The following is a 21,803-nucleotide window of genomic DNA, read 5'->3' on the forward strand; positions in this document are numbered from 1 at the left end:
CCATTCCAGTCTAGCCCCAACTCCAGAATTAGGAGGACACTGATCTCCAACAAGCATTTCTCCCCTCGACCCCCTGGAAGTACCCCTCCTGAACACATTTCAATTACTTGAGCCCATCACAGCCTAATAGAAAATAATCAAAAACAAGTAATTCAAGCACTACTTTTCACAATTATCTTAGGCATTTGCTTCACCCTCCTACAAGTCTCAGAATACTTAGAGGCTCCCTTTGCTTTTTCTGATGGAATTTATGGCCCAACATTTTTTATAGCTACAGGCTTTTATGGACTTCACATCATTATTGGATCAACTTTCCTTACTATCTGCCTTCTCCGCCAATTAAAATACCACTTTACATCCAGCCATCATTTTGGCTTGAAGCCACCGCCTGATATTGACACTATGTAGATGTAGTACGACTATTCTTGTATATTTCTATCTACTGATGAGGGTCTTACTCTTTTAGTATAAACAGTACCATTGACTTCCAATCAATTAGTTTCGATAGTATCTGAAAAAGAGTAATTAACCTAACACTAGCCCTAGTAATCAACACCCTACTAGCCCTGTCACTTATAGCTATTACATTCTGGCTCCCACAACTTAATATTTATACAGAAAAATCCAGCCCCTACGAATGAGGATTTGACTCGTTATCCTCCACCCGCATTCCTTTCTCCATAAAATCATTTCTAGTAGCCATCACATTCCTCCTATTTGACTTAGAAATCACCCTACTGCTACCCTTACCATGAGCCCTTCAAACAAGTAACCTGACACTAATAATTAGTACATCCCTTATGCTAGTTATCATTTTAAGCCTAGGTTTAACTTATGAATGAACTCAAAAAGGATTAGACTGAACTGAATTGGTAAGTAGTTTAAGCCGAAATAAATGATTTTGATTCATTAGTTATGATAGAACATGTTTACCAAATGCCCCCTATTTACATAAATATTATATTCACATATACCATATCACTTCTGGGGTTATTAATCTATCAATCCCACTTAATATCAGCAGTTCTTCTACTCCTTTCTCTCACAGTCCTAGCTGCCAGCATTGCTATATATAAATACAACTTTTTTCCTACTACGCCTAGAAGGAATAATATTATCGTTATTCATTATAAATACCCTTATAACTATTTACTTATTTATTTATTTAATTATTATTATACTTTAAGTTTTAGGGTACATGTGCACAATGTGCAGGTTAGTTACATATGTACACATGTGCCATGCTGGTGTGCTGCAACCATTAACTCGTCATTTAGCATTAGGTATATCTCCTAATGCTATCCCTCCCCGCTCCCCCCACCCCACAACAGACCCCAGAGTGTGATGTTCCCCTTCCTGTGACCATGTGTTCTCATTGTTCAATTCCCACCTATGAGTGAGAACATGCGGTGTTTGGTTTTTTGTCCTTGTGATAGTTTCTGAGAATGATGATTTCCAATTTCATCCATGTCCCTACAAAGGACATGAACTCATCATTTTTTATGGATGCACAGTATTCCATGGTGTATATGTGCCACATTTTCTTAATTCAGTCTATCATTGTTGGACATTTGGGTTGGCTCCAAGTCTTTGCTATTGTGAATAGTGCCTCAATAAACATACGTGTGCATGTGTCTTTATAGCAGCATGATTTATAGTCCTTTGGGTATATACCCAGTAATGGGATGGCTGGGTCAAATGGTATTTCTAGTTCTAGATCCCTGAGGAATCACCACACTGACTTCCACAATGGTTGAACGGGTTTACAGTCCCACCAACAGTGTAAAAGTGTTCCTATTTCTCCACATCCTCTCCAGCACCTGTTGTTTCCTGACTTTTTAATGATTGCCATTCTAACTGGTGTGAGATGGCATCTCATTGTGGTTTTGATTTGCATTTCTCTGATGGCCAGTGATGGTGAGCATTTTTTCATGTGTTTTTTGGCTGCATAGATGTTTTCTTTTGAGAAGTGTCTGTTCATGTCCTTCGCCCACTTTTTCATGGGCTTGTTTGTTTTTTTCTTGTAAATTTGTTTGAGTTCATTGTAGATTCTGGATATCAGCCCTTTGTCAGATGAGTAGGTTACGAAAATTTTCTCCCATTTTGTAGGTTGCCTGTTCACTCTGATGGTAGTTTCTTTTGTTGTGCAGAAGCTCTTTAGTTTAATTACATCCCATTTGTCAATTTTGGCTTTTCTTGCCATTGCTTTTGGTGTTTTAGACATGAAGTCCTTGCCCATGCCTATGTCCTGAATGGTAATGCCTATGTTTTCTTGGGTTTCAGGGTTTTTATGGTTTTAGGTCTAACGTTTAAGTCTTTAATCCATCTTGAATTAATTTTTGTATAAGGTGTAAGGAAGAGATCCAGTTTCAGCTTTCTACATATGGCTAGCCAGTTTTCCCAGCACCATTTATTAAATAGGGAATCCTTTCCCCATTGCTTGTTTTTCCCAGGTTTGTCAAAGATCAGATAGTTGTAGATATGCGGTGTTATTTCTGAGGGCTCTGTTCTGTTCCATTGATCTATATCTCTGTTTTGGTACCAGTACCATGCTGTTTTGGTTACTGTAGCCTTGTAGTATAGTTTGAAGTCACGTAGCGTGATGCCTCCGGCTTTGTTCTTTTGGTTCAGGATTGACTTGGTGATGTGGGCTCTTTTTTGGTTCCATATGAACTTTAAAGTAGTTTTTTCCAATTCTGTGAAGAAAGTCATTGGTAGCTTGATGCGGATGGCATTGAATCTATAAATGACCTTGGGCAGTATGGCCATTTTCACGATATTGATTCTTCCTACCCATGAGCATGGAATGTTCTTCCATTTCTTCGTATCCTCTTTTATTTCACTGAGCAGTGGTTTGTAGTTCTCCTTGAAGAGGTCCTTCACATCCCTTGTAAGTTGGATTCCTAGGTATTTTATTCTCTTTGAAGCAATTGTGAATGGGAGTTCACTCATGATTTGGCTCTCTGTTTGTCTGTTATTGGTGTATAAGAATGCTTGTGATTTTTGTACATTGATTTTGTATCCTGAGACTTTGCTGAAGTTGCTTATCAGCTTAAGGAGGTTTTGGACTGAGACAATGGGGTTTTCTCGATATAAAATCATGTCATCTGCAAACAGGGACAATTTGACTTCCTCTTTTCCTAATTGAATACCCTTTATTTCCTTCTCCTACCTAATTGCCCTGGCCAGAACTTCCAACACTATGTTGAATAGGAGTGGTGAGAGAGGGCATCCCTGTCTCATGCCAGTTTTCAAAGAGAATGCTACCAGTTTTTGCCCATTTAGTATGATATTGGCTGTGGGTGTGTCATAGATAGCTCTTAGTATTTTGAGATACATCCCATCAATACCTAATTTATTGAGAGTTTTTAGCATGAAGGGTTGTTGAATTTTGTCAAAGGCCTTTTCTGCATCTATTGAGATAATCATGTGGTTTTTGTCTTTGGTTCTGTTTATATGCTGGATTACATTTATTGATTTGCATGTGTTGAACAAGCCTTGCATCCCAGGGATGAATCCCACTTGATCATGGTGGATAAGCTTTTTGATGTGCTGCTGGATTCGGTTTGCCAGTATTTTACTGAGGATTTTTGCATCAATGTTCATCAAGGATATTGGTCTAAAATTCCCTTTTTTGGTTATGTCTCTGCCCAGCTTTGGTATCAGGATGATGCTGGCCTCATAAAATGAGTTAGGGAGGATTCCTTTTTCTATTGATTGGAATAGTTTCAGAAGGAATGGTACCAGCTCCTCGTTGTACCTCTGGTAGAATTCGGCTGTGAATCCATCTGGTCCTGGACTTTTTTTGGTTGGTAAGCTATTGATTATTGCCACAATTTCAGAGCCTGTTATTGGTCTATTCAGAGATTCAACTTCTTCCTGGTTTAGTCTTGGGAGGGTGCATGTGTCGAGGAATTTATCCATTTCTTCTAGATTTTCTAGTTTATTTGCGTAGAGGTGTTTGTAATATTCTCTGATGGTAGTTTGTATTTCTGTGGGACTGGTGGTGATATCCCCTCTATCATTTTTTATTGCGTTTATTTGATTCTTCTCTCTTTTCTTCTTTATTAGTCTTGCTGACAGTCTATCAATTCTGTTGATCCTTTCAAAAAACCAGCTCCTGGATTCATTAATTTTTTGAAGGGTTTTTTGTGTCTCTATTTCCTTCAGTTCTGCTCTGATGTTAGTTATTTCTTGCCTTCTGCTAGCTTTTGAATGTGTTTGCTCTTGCTTTTCTAGTTCTTTTAATTGTGATGTTAGGGTGTCAATTTTGGATTTTTCTTGCTTTCTCTTGTGGCCATTTAGTGCTATAAATTTCCCTCTACACACTGCTTTGAATGTGTCCCGGAGATTCTGGTATGTTGTGTCTTTGTTCTCATTGGTTTCAAAGAACATCTTTATTTCTGCCTTCATTTTGTTATGTACCCAGTAGTCATTCAGGAGCAGGTTGTTCAGTTCCCATATAGTTGAGCGGTTTTGAGTGAGTTTCTTAATCCTGAGTTCTAGTTTGATTGCACTGTGGTCTGAGAGACAGTTTGTTATAATTTCTGTTCTTTTACATTTGCTGAGGAGTGCTTTACTTCCAACTATGTGGTCAATTTTGGAGTAGGTGTGGTGTGGCGCTAAAAAAATGTATATTCTGTTGATTTGGGGTGGAGAGTTCTGTAGATGTCTATTAGGTCCGCTTGGTGCAGAGCTGAGTTCAATTCCTGGGTATCCTTGTTAACTTTCTGTCTCGGTGATCTGTCTAATGTTGACAGTGGGGTGTTAAAGTCTCCCATTATTATTGTGTGGGAGTCTAAGTCTCTTTGTAGGTCACTCAGGACTTGCTTTATGAATCTGGGTGCTCCTGTATTGAGTGCATATATATTTAGGATAGTTAGCTCTTCTTGTTGAATTGATCCCTTTACCATTATGTAATGGCCTTCTTTGTCTCTTTTGATCTTTGCTGGTTTAAAGTCTGTTTTATCAAAGACTAGGATTGCAACCCCTGCCTTTTTTTGTTTTCCATTTGCTTGGTAGATCTTCCTCCATCCCTTTATTTTGAGCCTATGTGTGTCTCTGCACGTGAGATGGGTTTCCTGAATACAGCACACTGATGGGTCTTGAGTCTTTATCCAATTTGCCAGTCTGTGTCTTTTAATTGGAGCATTTAGACCATTTACATTTAAAGTTAATATTGTTATTGTGAATTTGATCCTGTCATTATGATGTTAGTTGGTTATTTTGCTCGTTAGTTGATGCAGTTTCTTCCTAGCCTGGATGGTCTTTACAATTTGGCATGATTTTGCAGTGGCTGGTACCGGTTGTTCCTTTCCATGTTTAGTGCTTCCTTCAGGAGCTCTTTTAGGGCAAGCCTGGTGGTGACAAAATCTCTCAGCATTTGCTTGTCTGTAAAGTATTTTATTTCTCCTTCACTTATGAAGCTTAGTTTGGCTGGATATGAAATTCTGGGTTGAAAATTCTTTTCTTTAAGAATGTTGAATATTGGCCCCCACTCTCTTCTGGCTTGTAGAGTTTCTGCCAAGAGATCCACTGTTAGTCTGATGGGCTTCCCTTTGTGGGTAACCCGACCTTTCTCTCTGGCTGCCCTTAACATTTTTTCCTTCATTTCAACTTTGGTGAATCTGACAATTATGTGTCTTGGAGTTGCTCTTCTCGAGGAGTATCTTTGTGGCATTCTCTGTGTTTCCTGAATCTGAATGTTGGCCTGCCTTGCTAGATTGGGGAAGTTCTCCTGGATAATATCTTGCAGAGTGTTTTCCAACTTGGTTCTGTTCTCCCCGTCACTTTCAGGTACACCAATCAGACGTAGATTTGGTCTTTTCACATAGTCCCATATTTCTTGGAGGCTTTGTTCATTTCTTTTTATTCTTTTTTCCCTAAACTTCCCTTTTCACTTCATTTCATTCATTTCATCTTCCATCACTGATACCCTTTCTTCCAGTTGATCGCATTGGCTCCTGAGGCTTCTGCATTCTTCACGTAGTTCTCGAGCCTTGGCTTTCAGCTCCATCTGCTCCTTTAAGGACTTCTGTGCATTGGTTATTCTAGTTATACATTTGTCTAAATTTTTTTCAAAGTTTTTAACTTCTTTGCCTTTGGTTTGAATTTCCTCTTGTAGCTCAGAGTAGTTTGATCATCTGAAGGCTTCTTCTCTTAATTCGTCAAAGTCATTCTCCATCCAGCTTTGTTCTGTTGCTGGTGAGGAACTGCATTCCTTTGGAGGAGGAGAGGCGCTCTGTTTTTTAGAGTTTGCAGTTTTTCTGCTCTGTTTTTTCCCCATCTTTGTGGTTTTATCTACTTTTGGTCTTTGATGATGGTGATGTACAGATGGGTTTTTGGTGTGGATGTCCTTTCTGTTTGTTAGTTTTCCTTCTAACAGACAGGACCCTGAGCTGCAGGTCTGTTGGAGTTGCTAGAGGTCCACTCCAGACCCTGTTTGCCTGGGTACCCACAGCAGTGGCTGCAGAACAGCGGATTTTCATGAACTGCAAATGCTGCTGTCTGATCGTTCCTCTGGAAGTTTTGTCTCAGAGAAGTACCTGGCCGTGTAAGGTGTCAGTCTGCCCCTACTGGGGGGTGCCTCCCAGTTAGGCTGCTCGGGGGTCAGGGGTCAGGGACCCACTTGAGGAGGCAGTCTGCCCGTTCTCAGGTCTCCAGCTGCATGCTGGGAGAACCACTGCTCTCTTCAAAGCTCAGATGAAAATGCAGAAATCAACCGTCTTCTGCATCGCTTATGCTGGGAGCTGTTCCTATTTGGCCATCTTGGCTCCACCCCTCCTTATAACTTTAAATATACATTTTACCCTAGCAACCGTAGTACCCATCACCCTACTAGTATTTGCTGCCTGCAAAGCCGCAGTGGGCCTTGCCTTACTAGTTTCAATTTCCAACACATATGGCTTAAACTATGTGCATAACCTAAATTTACTTCAATGCTAAAAGTTATCATTCTAACAATCACACTGCTACCAATAACATGACTCTCTAAAAATCCTATACTCTGGATCAATATAACCACTCACAGCCTAATTATCAGCTTTATTGCCCTATTATTCTTTAATCAATTCGACAATCTATTCAACTTCTCATCAACTTTCTCCTCTGATCCCCTAACATCACACCTTCTAATCTTAACAGCCTGGCCATTACCTCTTGTAATTATAGCAAGTGAATATCACCTCTCCAGTGAATCACTCCCATGGAAAAAGCTCTATATTTCCATATTGATCTCCCTACAGGTTTTTCTAATTGCAGCATTTACAGCCACAGAACTAAGTATATTTTATATTCTCTTTGAAACTACACTTATCCCCACCTTAATTATTATTACCCGCTGGGGCAACCAACCAGAATGCCTCAATGCAAGCACATATTTCTTACCTTACGAACTAGTAGGATCTCTCCCCCTACTTATTATACTTACTTACACCCAAAATATCCTAGGCTCACTGAGCATAATAATAATAACATTTAATACCCAAGAACTATTGATTTCCTGATCCAACAACTTTATATGGTGTGTATAATGGCTTTTATGGTTAAAATACCCCTATACGGACTTCACCTATGACTTCCTAAAGCCCATGTAGAAACCCCTATTGCTGGCTCAATGGTACTTGCAGCAGGACTCCTAAAACTAGGCGGCTGCGGCATAATACGACTTAACCCTTATCCTCAGCCCCCTGACAGAATATATAGTCTATCCCTTCCTCATGTTATCCTTATGAGGTATAGTTATGAGAAGCTCTATCTGTCTATGACAAACTGATCTAAAGTCACTTATTGCATATTCCTCCGTAAGCCATATGGCACTTGTTATTATGGCTATCCTTATTCAAATCCTCTGAAGCTTTATCTTGCAATTATCCTCATAATTGCCCACGGACTTACTTCGTCCCTACTTTTCTGCCTAGCAAATTCAAACTACAAGCGAATCCACAGCCGAATCATATTACTCTCTCGAGGGCTTCAAACATTATTTCCACTAATACCCTTTTGATGGCTTATAGCAAATCTTACTAACCCTGCCTTACCCCCCTCCACTAATCTAATGGGCAAACTCCTCGTAAGAGTGGCTTCACTCTCCTGATCAAATATTACCATTATGCTTATAGGACGTAATATATTAATTACAGCCCTTTATTTCCTTCACATGCTTGTCACAACACACCAGCGAACACTTATTTATATTAACAGTATTAAGCCCTCCTTTACATGAAAAACTATATTAATATTTATACACCTTTCACCTATTCTCCTATTATCTCTAAACCCTAAAATTATTATACAGTCTATACCCTACAAATACAGTTTAATCAAAACGTGAGATTGTGGATCTGATAATAGAAGTCTGCTTCTTCTTATTTACCAAGCAAGTGTGCAAGAACTGCTGACTAATGCCCCCATGCCTGACAACATGGCTTTCTCAACTTTTAGAGGATAAGAGCTATCTGTTGGTCTTAGGAACCAAAAATATTGGTGCAACTCCAAATAAAAGTAATAATCACGTATTACCATAACTTTAATCTCCTTAACCTTACCAATTATTATTACCTTCATCAACCCTTACAAGAAGAACTTGTACCCATATTACGTAAAAATAGCTATCGCATGCACCTTCACCATTAGCCTCATTCCCACAAGAATGTTTATATCTACAGACCAATAACCCATCATCTCAAACTGATATTGAATTACAATCCAAACCCTTAAACTCTCATTAAGCTTCAGACTACTTCTCCATAATGTTTATTCCAGTAGCACTATTTGTCACCTGATTATAGAATTCTCTATATGATATATAAAGTTAGATCCTAATATTGATCAGTTTTTCAAATATTTACTTATTTTCCACACTACAATGTTAATTCTAGTTACCGCCAACAACTTTTTCAACTTTTTGTTGGATGAGAAGGCGTAGGAATTGTGTCTTTTCTACTAACTGGCTGATGACATGGCTGAGCAGATGCTAATACAACAGCCCTGCAAGCGATCCTACATAATCGCATTGGTGATATTGGCTTCATTTTAGCTATAGCATGATTCCTCACATCCTCCAATACATGAGAGCCTCAACAAATATTTATCCTAAATCCTACCCCCCCATCTTCTTCCATTAATTGGCCTTCTCTTAGCAGCAGCAGGAAAAACAGCCCAACTTGGCCTCCACTCCTGACTTCCTTCCGCCATGGAAGGCCCGGCCCCTGTCTCAGCCCTACTCCACTCTAGCACTATAGTTGTGGCAGGAGTGTTCCTACTTATTCATTTCCACCCCTTAATAGAAAATAATGTGTTAATCCAAACCCTTACACTATGTCTAGGGGCTATTACCACTTTTTTTTACAGCAATCTGTGCTTTAACACAAAATAATATTGAAAAAACCGTAGCATTCTCCACCTCAAGTCAGCTAGGCCTTAGAATAACCACAATCGGCATTAATCAACCACACCTAGCATTCCTACACATCTGCACCCACGCCTTTTTCAAAGTTATATTATTTATGTGTTCAGGATCCATCATCCACAGCCTCGACAATGAACAAGACATCTGAAAAATAGAAGGACTATTTAAGACTTTACCCCTTACTTTCTCCTCCCTTATTATTGGCAGCCTAGCACTTACGGGTATGCCCTTCCTCACAGGCTTTTACTCTAAAGATCTCATCATCGAAACCGCAAACACGTCATATACCAATGTCTGAGCCCTCTCTATTACTTTCATTGCCACTTCCCTAACAAGTGTCTACAGTATGCAAATTATTTCCTTTGCCCTAATAGGACAACCCCACTTCCCAACCCTAATCAACATTAATGAAAATATTCCTTCCCTAATAAATCCAATTAAACACCTTATAGTTGACAGCATCTTCGCTGGGTTTCTCCTCACCAATAGCATTGCCCCTGCTTCATCCCCACAAACAACAATAGCACTTCATCTAAAACTTGCAGCCCTAAGCGTAAACATCCTAGGGCTTTTACTGGCTATAGAACTGAGTTCTAGAATTAATAATCTTAAAATAAAACACCCATTACAAATATTCAACTTTTCTAACATATTAGGATTTTACTCAATCACAATTCACTGTATAACCCCTCACTCAAGCCTATCTATAAGCCAAAACCTGGCATCACTTCTATTATCTAATTTGACTAGAAAAGTCCATACCAAAAACAATTTCACAAACCCAAATCACAGCCTCTGTTACTATAAGTACTCAAAAAGGCCTAATTAAATCTTATTTCCTCTTCTTTTGTTCCATCCTTTTTGACTTTACTCTTAAGTATTTAATCTGTTGTCCTGAGTAATTTCAATTATAACATCAACACCAGCCAACAATGTTCAACCAGCAACCACCACCAATCAACACCCACAATTACAGAAAGCACCCGCACCCACAGAATCCTCATGAACCAACCCTGGCCCCTCACCCTCAAAAATTACTCAACTTCCCATACTATTAAAATTAACTTGAACCACCAGCCCATCATACTCAGCTGTTCATCAAATTAACACCAACTCTACTGCTAAACCCAATAATAAAGTTCCTAAAACCACAATGCTTGATCCTCACTCCTCTGGATATTCCTTAATAGCCATCGCCGCAGTATAGCCAAAAACAACCATCAGCCCCTACAAGTAAATCAAAAAGACTATTAATCCCATAAAAGCCCCACCATAATTTAGTACAATAACGCCACCCACAGCACCACTATTAATTAACCCTAAGACCCCATAAATTGGAGGTTTAGAAGAAAAACCTACAAATCCCATAACCAAAAGAACACTTAATAAGAACAAAGCCTATGTCATTATTCCCACACGGATTATAACCATGACTAATGATAAGAAAAACCATTGTTGTATGTCAACTATAAGAACACTAATGACCGTAATACGTAAAACAAATCCACTAATAAAAATCATTAATTATTCACTCATCAACCTCCCCACTCCATCTCATATCTCTATATGATGAAACTTGGGCTGACTTCTTGGCACCTGCTTAATCCTTCAGATCATCACAGGGTTATATCTGGCCATACATTACACACCAGATACCTCAATTTCTTTCTCTTCAGTCGCCTATATTAACCGAGATGTGAACTACAGCTGAATTTCCCACTTTTTTCACGCCAACGGTACTTCAACATTCTTCATCTGCCTCTTCCTACATGTCGGCCGAGGCTTATATTATGGCTCATTCACATATTTGGAAACCTGAAACACTGGCATTATTCTCTTGCTTACAACCACAGCAACAGCGTTTATAGGCTATGTGCTTCCATGAGGCCAAATATCACTCTGAGGCCACAGTAACCACAAACCTAATATCAGCTACTCCATATGTCAGGACTGACCTTGCCCAGTGAATCTGAGGTGATTTTCAGTTGACAAAGCCACTCTTACACGATTCTTCACCTTCCATTTCATCTTATCTTTCATCATTATAGCCCTAACAATTCTCCACCTTCTATTCCTTCACGAAACAGGGTCTAATAACCCCTCAGGAATCTCATCACACTCCAATAAAAGAGACCCTCTTCCTAGGGAGGCAGTGTGGGGGATTGGTCAGAGTGGTGGGAAAAACTATAGGGAAAGGACACAAACCTTCTGAAAGGTGGGAAGGTTCTACAGAGCCCCAGGAGGAGAATAGCTGAAAGCAGCTGTTCTATAACCCTGAGGTAGAGGGCAAGGAGTAGCTACAAGAGAGTGTGGGGGAATTTTTCTTAAACAAGATTGTTCACTTACATCAACCAGGAACTGACCTTTGATCATCCGTGCGCCTGACGTTCCCTGAAAGGGGAACAATAAATGTTAATTATCTACAGGTTGTGTTGGCTCCAGGTTTTCACCATTGTGCCTGCACTGAATTAAAGCAAGCAGCTCCAGCTTCTCACAGCTGCTCTCTGGCCACTGGAGCCAGGCAGTCACCTAGCTGCTCTTACACTGCATACCTGTGTCCGAGTACTCATTTCATCCATCAGCCAGGATCTGTGGGACAGATCCGGCAAGGCGGCAGGTACTGTCTGTACAGAGGGAGAGGGTGGCGTGTGCCTGTGGTAGTCTGTGTTGAGTGGGCTTAAGGGGCTGCGACCTTGATCCTTGTTCTCTCTTTGGATCAGGGTCTTGATTTTCCTGGAGACCCTGACCCCCCTGGAGAAGGTGACTCGGGTGTCTTAGGGAGGGGGAAGGGGAAAAGAGGGTGGGGCTTCTATGAGGAGCCTCCATGTGGCTAATGGGCTTGGGTACTGGGAAGCTGGAGATATGGCAGGACAGGCAGGGGGATGGGAGGATTGGCAGTTTTAGGGGTGATGCCAGCCAGGTTGGGGCCTCCTCTGGCCTTGTTTCACCCCTGCAGGGCCAGGACAGTGCTAAGGGTGACTGTGGCAAGGATGGCGAACCAGGACAATCTGTGAATGACCAGTGACCCCACCACCCCCACTGAGCCCCAGCCTTCAGCCCTCTTCTATACCCACTCCTGAGAGGTCCCTTGGCTGAAGGCCAAACACACACCCATCCCAGTTCTTCTCTTCCTAGGCATTCCCTGGTCCCGCTGGGGAGAACAGACCCCCTGGGCCACTAGTCAAGTGGGTGAGTGAGGTGGGCTCTGGGACCCTGGGAGGCAGTCCCTGGGCCATGTGGTAGAGATTGGGCAATGGCTGGTGGGGCGGGCAGGGAGATGCCTGGTATCTGTGCTGTCCCTGATGTGTGCATGGGGCGGGGGGGCATGAGCACATGGGTTTGAGTCTGTGACCTCCTGGGTATGTTGTTCCTGAGGTTTGGCGAACATGTTCTCAACAGCGGTGGTCATGTTTACTGACCAATCAATGGACACTGGTGGAGGGACTGGCCAGCTTTTCTGCTGGGCCAGAGGTTAACCTGGGCCTCCAGGTGGGGTGTGGGCGACTGGCTCTTCCCGAGATGCACAGACGCCTGTGCGTTTTCGAAACAGGACCTCTGCATCTGTGTGTGTGTGCCATGTGTGTGCAGTGTGTGCAATGCGTCTATAGTATGTGCATGTGTGCAGTGTGTGTGTGTGTGTGTGTGTGTGTGTGTAGCACAGGAAGGGGAAGAGTGGCGCCTGGCTGCCCAGGCCTCATGTTCTCTCCCTCCATCCCATTTGCAGGGTCTCACTGGCATGCCTGGTCCCCAGGGCTGATGAGGAGTAAAGCCCAGGTGAAAGAGAGGCTGCCCCTGGGTGCTGGAGCCTCCCCTCTGCCTTTCTGCCCCTCAGGTGCCTCTGTCTCCAGATGTCTACCCACCACCCCCATCCACGTATCCCATGTTGACCCCTTCTGGGGACAGGGGTTTCCTATAGTTATTGCTGCCCTGGGGCTCCCAGGCTTCGGGCCCTCCTCCCTGCCTCACCCCTTCCACTTTGAACTCCTGCTCCAATTCACATCCCCTCCACTGCCTTTCAGGACACATTCCTTGTGTGCATTTCTGGGCCTCCAGGTGCTGTGGGTACCTTGGGTCCCACAGGCCCAGCTGGTGCTGATGGTCTGAGGGGCTCTGGGGCCCAGTGTGAGTCACTGCAGGCAAGGGCTGGGCTTGAGGAGGAAGGTGAAAAGCCCGGGGAGGAGTGCAATGTGGGGTGCTCCTCCCCGTCCCTGGGGTCCCCTCAAATCTGCAGGGTCAGCAAGGCCGACCTGGAGCCACAGGCCAGGCTGGGCCTTCCAGTCCTGTGGTGAGTGACTGGGATGGGGCTGGTGAGGGGTGAGGGTGGGCGCCCTGGGGCAGCCAGCTAAGGCCCTGCAGGAAGTGGGAGGCGATGGGAGAACCGAGTTTCCTCCTCTCTCTGGAGAGAGGGACTTCTGTCTCCCCAAAGGGACCCCCAGGGCTTCCTGGCTTCGGGAGCGATGCTGGAGCCGAGGAAGAGAAGGTGAGTGACAGACACATGGCCAGGTGCGTCTCCCATCACCCTCAGCCCTGAAGCCTGTGGGACTCTGAGGGGCCTGCTCTGCTCCAGGCCCCCAGCCACCAGGCCCCGGGGTCCCTGCTCAGTGAGGGCCACCCACAGACCCTGCACCCAGGGCATTCTCTGTGTCTTGGCCTTTCTCCCCCATCCACGTGACGACTCCTGTGTTCCCCGACCACCTGCTCCCTTCTCTAGGGGCCACTCAGGTCTCACTGGACTGATTGGGTCCCCTGGGGGAGCAGGGAGAGAATGGGGATCAGGGTCTTCCTGGCCCTCAGGGCTCCCCTGAACAGAAAGGGAGAGGTGAGTACAGGGCCTGGTCCTGGAGGGTGGGGTGAGGGGTGGGGAGTGGGAGGATGGGGTTAAAACTCAGCTGTGGGTGAGGAAGCTACTTTTTAAAATTGTATATAGAGATGGGGTCTCACTACGTTGCCCAGGATGGTCTCCAACTCCAGGGCTCGAGCAATTCTCCCACCTTGGCTTCCCAAAGTGCTGGGATTACAGCATGAGCCACTGCACTGGGATGACTTCTATTTTCTAAAAGCAACTCTACTGGGAGATTTATGCTGAGGAAAGTATGTGGTTATCAGACTCAGTGCCCATGGTGGATGACTTCTTTATTTATTTTTTTCTTTGTAGAGAAGGGATCTCACTTTGTCACCCAGGCTGGAGTGCAGTGGCATGACCACAGCTCACTGTAGCCTCGACTTCCCGGGCTCAAGTGATCCCCCCAACTCAGCTCCCCCAAGTAGCTGAGAATACAGGCATGGGCTACCACAGCTGTCTAATTTTTTTTTTTTTTTTGAGACAGGGTTTTGCTCTGTCACGCAGGCTGGAGTGTAGAGGCATGATCTTGGCTCACTGCAACCTCTGCCTCCCAGATTCAAGCATCTCTCGCCTCAGCCTTGGGAGTAGCTGGGGACTACAGGTGTGTGTGGGTGAGTCTGGGTGTGGGTGGGTGAGTGCAGGTGTGTCTAGGTGTAGGTGGGTGAGTATGGGTGTGTGTCTGTGTGTAGGTGGGTGAGTATGGGTGTGTGCGGTTGTGTGTGTAGGTGGGTGAGTATGGGTGTGCAGGTGTGTGTGTGTATGTGTTTACATTGTGGTATGTGTCTGTTGGGTACTGCCGTTAGGGATTTGGAAGAGTGAGGACCATAAACCTGTAAACATTTCTACATGCCTGCTCCACAAGAAGTGTACCAAGCATGGTCAAAAGTAACTAAACCAAGTAAACAAATTAGACATTAATTAAACTTAATGCTGGGCAGGAAAGAAGTATTCAAGGCCAGGTAAAATGAAGAAATATAACCAAATAAATGAAATTTTAAAATTAGTAGAATGAGACAGAAATATTTTTTAAAGTTTTTAATTTCTGGTGAATATCAGTATATAAAACTAAGAATTATATGGCTTCCAATTGACTAAAAACAGTACTTAAGATTTCAGCTAGTGAAATAGCCATATATGATCTTCTAATTCCATTTTTCTGTCTCAAGAATGACTTGTTTAAATAATTTTTTTTGAATTGTTACATTGTCATCTTGAAAGAGCTTCACAAAACTTACATGAGAATCTGGATTGTCATAAGAGGTCTGAGTTTTTAATGGTATGTTCGTATTTCTGTTATGTACATTGATGTCAAACATTCATTTCCTGAGCTGTTCTCCAGAACACAATTTGACTTATAATGAACACTCAATAAATGGTTGGTTGGATAATCAAATCAACACCTTAGTTTCATCAATTTTCATTTCATATAAAAGTGACTGATCTTCTACACTCATCAATGAAACAGAGAGATGAGGGAGGGATAGCAGTGGAGACTAAGAGGATGACAAGCAGACCTCATTCTGCAGTGGATATCCTACACTCTCCACTTCTCAATGCTTGGAAACACTTGCCATACTCAAAAAAATTGGTATTTCCTAGGCAGAAAATGGGGGTTAAAGAAAGTCCATATTTCTATATTACAATAACTTACACTATAATACATGGACGACATACATTTCTAAGCTATTCACTTCATAGAAAATGCGGATGCATTTAGGTGAGCAAGATGCAGGAGAAGGGTTAATAATCGGGCTGAGTGTGATTGTGAGATTCAGTCTAATATCTTGATACAAGTCTTGTGTAATTGTATCAGTTGACATATCTGTTCAAATGCAAGGCGGGAGAGTTTTGCAGGAGCTCCTGAAACTTCCTGCATGATGTTAGGAGACAGGTTGGTCCATGTGATTAGGCCAGATGTGTTTGCTTAATTGTGGCTTAGGAAAGTTAAGCTTCTGACCTCTCACAGAGACTGGGAGATAGGGAAGCTAAATTTTATAACATTTCTGTTTAATATATATTTAATAACACATAATAAAGTCTTTAAAATGTCAATTTTGTCTTTTTTCTAGTTTGCAATATTTTGTTTTCACCGCCCCATTGTTTTTAGTACATATGTTTTGTGTATTTAAAAAAATGTGTTGAGGCGCCCTGGCTCGCCCCACGCCAGAGGCTCGCGTACTCAGCAGGTTGGACGGCGGCGGCGGCGGTTGTGGAAGCCGAAGCGCCGCGCGTGAGAGGTCCCAGATACGTCTGCGGTTCCGGCTCCGCCACCCTCCGTCTCTCTCCCGCAGGTCTCTGAGCCGGGTGAGGAAGGAGGGAACGGCCTTAGCCTTGGGAAGCCAAAGCACACCCCTGGCTCCTGCCGACACCGCCCTCCTTCCCTTCCCAGCCGCGGGCCTCGCTCGGTGCTAGGCTACCCTGCCGGGAGGCGGCGGCGGCTGCCAGTCTGTGGAGAGTCCTGCTGCCCTCCAGCCGGGCTCCTCCACCGGCCCTTGCAGGGGCGCAGAGAGCTCGGCGCCCGCCCTTCCGCTCGCCTTTTTCGTCAGCCGGCTGGAGCAGCATCGGTCCGGGAGGTCTCTGGGCTGAGGCGGCGACAGCTCCTCTAGTTCCACCATGTCCGCGGGCGGAGACTTCGGGAATCCGCTGAGGAAATTCAAGCTGGTGTTCCTGGGGGAGCAAAGCGTTGCAAGGACATCTTTGATCACCAGATTCATGTATGACAGTTTTGACAACACCTATCAGGCAATAATTGGCATTGACTTTTTATCAAAAACTTATGTACTTGGAGGATGGAACAATCGGGCTTTGGCTGTGGGATACGGCGGGTCAGGAACGTCTCCGTAGCCTCATTCCCAGTTACATCCGTGATTCTGCTGCAGCTGTAGTAGTTTACGATATCACAAATGTTAACTCATTCCAGCAAACTACAAAGTGGATTGATGATGTCAGAACAGAAGGAGGAAGTGATGTTATCATCATGCTAGTAGGAAATAGAACAGATCTTGCTGACAAGAGGCAAGTGTCAATTGAGGAGGGAGAGAGGAAAGCCAAAGGGCTGAATGTTACGTTTATTGAAACTAGGGCAAAAGCTGGATACAATGTAAAGCAGCTCTTTGGACGTGTAGCAGCAGCTTTGCCGGGAATGGAAAGCACACAGGACAGAAGCAGAGAAGACATGAGTGACATAAAACTGGAAAAGCCTCAGGAGCAACCAGTCAGCGAAGGGGGTTCTTCCTGCTACCCTCCCATGTCATCTTCAACCCTTCCTCAGAAGCCCCCTTACTCTTTCATTGACTGCAGTGTGAATATTGGCTTGAACCTTTTCCCTTCATTAGTAACGTTTTGCAATTCATCATTGCTGCCTGTCTCGTGGAGATGATCTATTAGCTTCACAAGCACAAAAAAAGTCAGCGTCTTCATTATTTATATTTTACAAAAAGCCGAACTATTTCAGCATATTCCAGTGATAACTTTAAAAATTAGATACATTTTCTTAACTTTTTTTTCTTTTTTAATGTTATGATAATGTACTTCAAAATGATGGAAATCTCAACAGTATGAGTATGGCTTGGTTAACGAGCAGTATGTCCACAGCCTGCTTTATCTCTCCTTGCTTTTCTCACCTCCCCCTTACCCCGTTCCCTATTTCCGTGTTCTTACCTAGCCTCCCCCCACTTCCTCAAAACAAACAAGAGATGGCAAAGCAGCAGTCCGACCAAGCCCACTGGAATTATCCTTTAATTTTACAGATACCACTTGCTGTAGGCTGTGGACCAAGATGTCCAGAATTATTCTTGAGCACTGATGTAAATTACTTAGATCTTCTTTGAGGTCAGAATTCAGCGATCACGGTAGGCAGTGCTTGAATGAGAAAAGCCTCCTGGTGCATCTTCAAAATGAGTCCTAAAGAACATACTGAATACTTATAAGTAGCAGAACATAAAATGTATTTCTGACTAACACAAATGGTCCTTTCACATGTGCTTTATTAGACTCTGGGAGAGAAAAGTAACCAAGTGCTTCAGAACAGGTTTTTAGTATTTAATTCTTCATGGTAAGATAATGAAGTTCTAATGAACTATTTCTCCCAAGGTTTTAAAATTGTCAAGAGTTATTCTGTTTGTTTAAAAAATAAGAAACCTCTTTAAGCAATAGATTTTGCTTGGGTTTTCTTTTTTAAAAAAATAATACTATGCAGGCAAGACACCGTAAAAGTTTAATTCCTTCCAGAAGAACCAGTGGAAGAATTTAAATTTGGCACTACGATCAAAACTACTGAATTAGCAGAAATAACGATATCTAAAGCTAACCAGCAAAAGAACCCTCAGCAGAATAGCAAAAACTTTGCTCAGGACATTTGAGGTCAAATTGAAGATGGAAACCGGAAACCATTTTCTTGTACGCCCCTAGAGGCAGATCAGGTAAAGCATACATAGTAGAGGGAAAGGAGAGAATGGAAATAAAACTCAATATTATGCAGATTTATGCCTTATTTTCTAGCATTTTTTTAAGGTTGGGTCTTTCAGGCTGGTTTTGGTTTGTATGAGATCTGTATAGTTTAATTAACTAATGATTTAGTTTTATATTTAAGCTATGATTAATCTTTTTTCTTTGGTGATATTTCTTTGCTTTTTTTAACAACTTTCAATTTTTAGATGTTTCGTTGAATCTATTTAGAGCTTCACCATGGCAATATGTATTTCCCTTAAAACACTGCAAACAAATATACTAGGAGTGTGCCCTTTTAATCTTTACTAGTTATTGTGAGATTGCTGTGTAAGCTAATAAACACATTTGTAAATACATTGTTTGCAGGAAGAAAACTTCGAGTTACAGGTCAGGAAAAGCCTGCTGAATTTATGTTGTAAACGTCACTTAACACAGTATAAACATGAAAAGACAACAAAAGTATCTTCATACTTCCTCATCCCCTCATGGCAACAAAACCTTAAACTGGGAGAACCTTAGTCCCCTCTCTTTCCTCTTCCTCCTCCACTTCCCACTTATTGTCACCTTGTAATACTCAGAGAGCGCTTGGATTATGGATCTGAATAGAGAAATGCTTACAGATAATCATTAGCCCACATACCAGTAACTTACACTTAAAGATGGGATGGAGTGATAAAGTGCTTTTATAATACAATATAATTGCTAAAGGCAAGGGTTGACTCTGTTTTATTTTGACATGGCATGTCCTGAAATAAATATTGATTCACTGTGGCAGATGGGTCATACTCTTTATTTGGAAGAAGTTGTGACTTCTGACATGGGGGTGATTGTCTTCCTACACTGTTGCATTTGATTCTTTTTATGTATTTTTTAAAAAGTAAGCAGTTGTACTGCTTTTAATATTGATTGGTCTTTTTATTTGTCTTGGAGTCCTTCAAAGCAGTGAAGTGTGTTCATAGTCCAGATTTTTTTTTAGTAAACACAATTTTGCTGCCAAAAATATATAAATAAAACACAAAAGAAAACAAAAATTAAAAAATGTTGAAAATATTAGACCATCTCCCTTTTTACCACCTTCTCTTTTTACCTTTTACTGCCGTTTACATCCGCACATCCACACACACAATGCTATGCTATGTTTAATAGCATTTCCCTGATTACCAATATTAGGCATTATATATTGTCTATTCATGTTTTCATATTTTGTATAATGTCTATATCCTTTGTTCATTAAATTGTGTTATTTGTATTATTATTTATATATTATTCTTTAACACATTGCTGTTTATATGTTGGTTATATTTTACATTTTCTTCTAGTTTATGGGAAGTCTTTTTCTTTTCCTAAGACAATCTATTGATAAATATAAGCTGTGAATATTAAATTTATAATTAAAGTTATCAAATATTTGAGATAAATTTATTCATTAGCTCTTTATGAGTTTTTGGTTTTTTTCAGGTTAAATGAAATAACTTCATTTTTTTGTTTTTTGATGTGAAGAATTTGGTGGAGAAATTAAAATTTCAGATGCAGAAAAAGAAGCAAGAAAATTGCTGGAATGACAGGCATGAGTAGGTAACAGGTGTGATGATTAATACTGAGTGTCACCTTGATTGGATTGAAGGATGCAAAGTATTGTTCCTGGGTGTGTCTGTGAGGGTGTCACCAAAGGAGATTAACAGTTGAGTCAGTGAACTGGGAGATGCAGACCCACCCTCAGTCTGGGTGGTCACCCTCTAATCAGCTGCCAGCGCATCTAGGATAAAAGCAGGCAGAGGAATATGGAAGGGCTCGACTGGCTCCACCTTTCTCCCGTGCTGGTTGCTTCCTGCCCTCAAACATCAAACTCCAAGTTCTTTCAGCTTTTGGACTCTTGGACCTACACCAGGGGTTTGCCAGGGGCTCTCAGGCCTTCGGCCACAGACTGAAGGCTGCACGGGTGGCTTCCCTACTTTTGGGATTTGGGGACTCAGACTGGCTTTCTTCCTCCTCAGCTTGCAGACAGTCTATCGTGCAACTTCACCTTGTGATTGTGCGAGTCAACACTCTTTAATAACCCATTTTATATATACATTTATCCTATTAGTCCTGTCCCTCTAGAGAATCCTAATACAACAAGACACAGCACCCAGTCACAGTAAGAGGGGTGGACATTATTTAGAAGCAAAGACAGTTCACCCATATGAAAAGGAGAGATAACAGAATGTAGGTATAGATATATAAAGATGAGCAGATGTAGAGACTGGAGATTTTGAAATTCTTGTCAAATGACCACTTTTTTTTACAAGTGAAATAGAAAATAAAGTCATCAGCAAAGAGCGAAGATGGGAAGGAGAGAAAATAAATATGAACTGTTACTCTGGGAAAGGATGAGAGTGAATGGAGCAGGGAATATTTTTTTCTGGGAAGCATAAAGACATGAGCTTTGTGATCATGAATTTCAGTTGAAACAAATCAGCCTGATTCCCTCTTATTCTATTTTAAATTTGTTTTATTTATTTAAAAATCTGAACATAATATCCATAATTATAGTATTATACAGAAGAGTTTCACTGCCTGTGCTCCTCTGTGCTCCATCTGCTCATCCCTCTGTCCCCCGTAACTCCTGGCAACCACTGATTTTTTTTTAACTGTCTCCATAGTTTTGCCTTTCCCAGAATGTCATGTAGCTGGAGTCATACAGTATGTAGCATTTCCTGATTGGCTTCACTCAGAAACATGTATTTGAGATTCCTTTATGTCTTTTTATGGCTTGATAGGTCATTTCTTTTTAATGCTGAATAATATTTCATGTATACAATACATGTATTACAGTTTATCCATTTACCTAATGAAGGACATCTTGGTTGCTTCCAAGTTTGGCAATTATGAATTAAGCTGCTGTAAACATTATTGTGCAGGTTTTTGTGTGGACAAGTTTTCAGTCTCTTTAGGTAAATACTAAGAAGCATTAATGCTAGATTATATGATAAGAGTTTGCTTAGTTTTGTAAAAAGCTGACCAACTGTCTTCGTAAGTGGTGTAACATTTGCATTCCTACCAGCATCACCAGCATTTGATGCTGTCTGCCATTCATATTCATCAGGCTTAACCTTCATAATT

The 21,803-nt window shown here is 42.0% G+C and overlaps 1 protein-coding gene and 2 pseudogenes across 1 annotated transcript; 2 read left to right on the forward strand and 1 right to left on the reverse strand.

Annotated features, from left to right (window-relative positions):
• The window catches only part of LOC109025815 (fatty acyl-CoA reductase 2-like), a 306,120-nt pseudogene that overhangs the window by 260,926 nt on the left and 23,391 nt on the right, over positions 1-21,803 (reverse strand).
• Positions 8,522-10,311, forward strand: LOC134756628 (NADH-ubiquinone oxidoreductase chain 5-like; annotated as a pseudogene).
• On the forward strand, positions 16,717-17,997 carry RAB6D (RAB6D, member RAS oncogene family). Its single transcript, XM_019021932.4, is given in 2 exon segments — positions 16,717-17,027; positions 17,029-17,997. Coding segments are annotated over 2 exon segments (765 nt in total). The 5' UTR covers positions 16,717-16,865; the 3' UTR covers positions 17,632-17,997.

This window comes from Gorilla gorilla, chromosome 11 (genome assembly GCF_029281585.2).
Source record: "Gorilla gorilla gorilla isolate KB3781 chromosome 11, NHGRI_mGorGor1-v2.1_pri, whole genome shotgun sequence".
Classification (NCBI taxonomy): domain Eukaryota; kingdom Metazoa; phylum Chordata; class Mammalia; order Primates; family Hominidae; genus Gorilla; species Gorilla gorilla.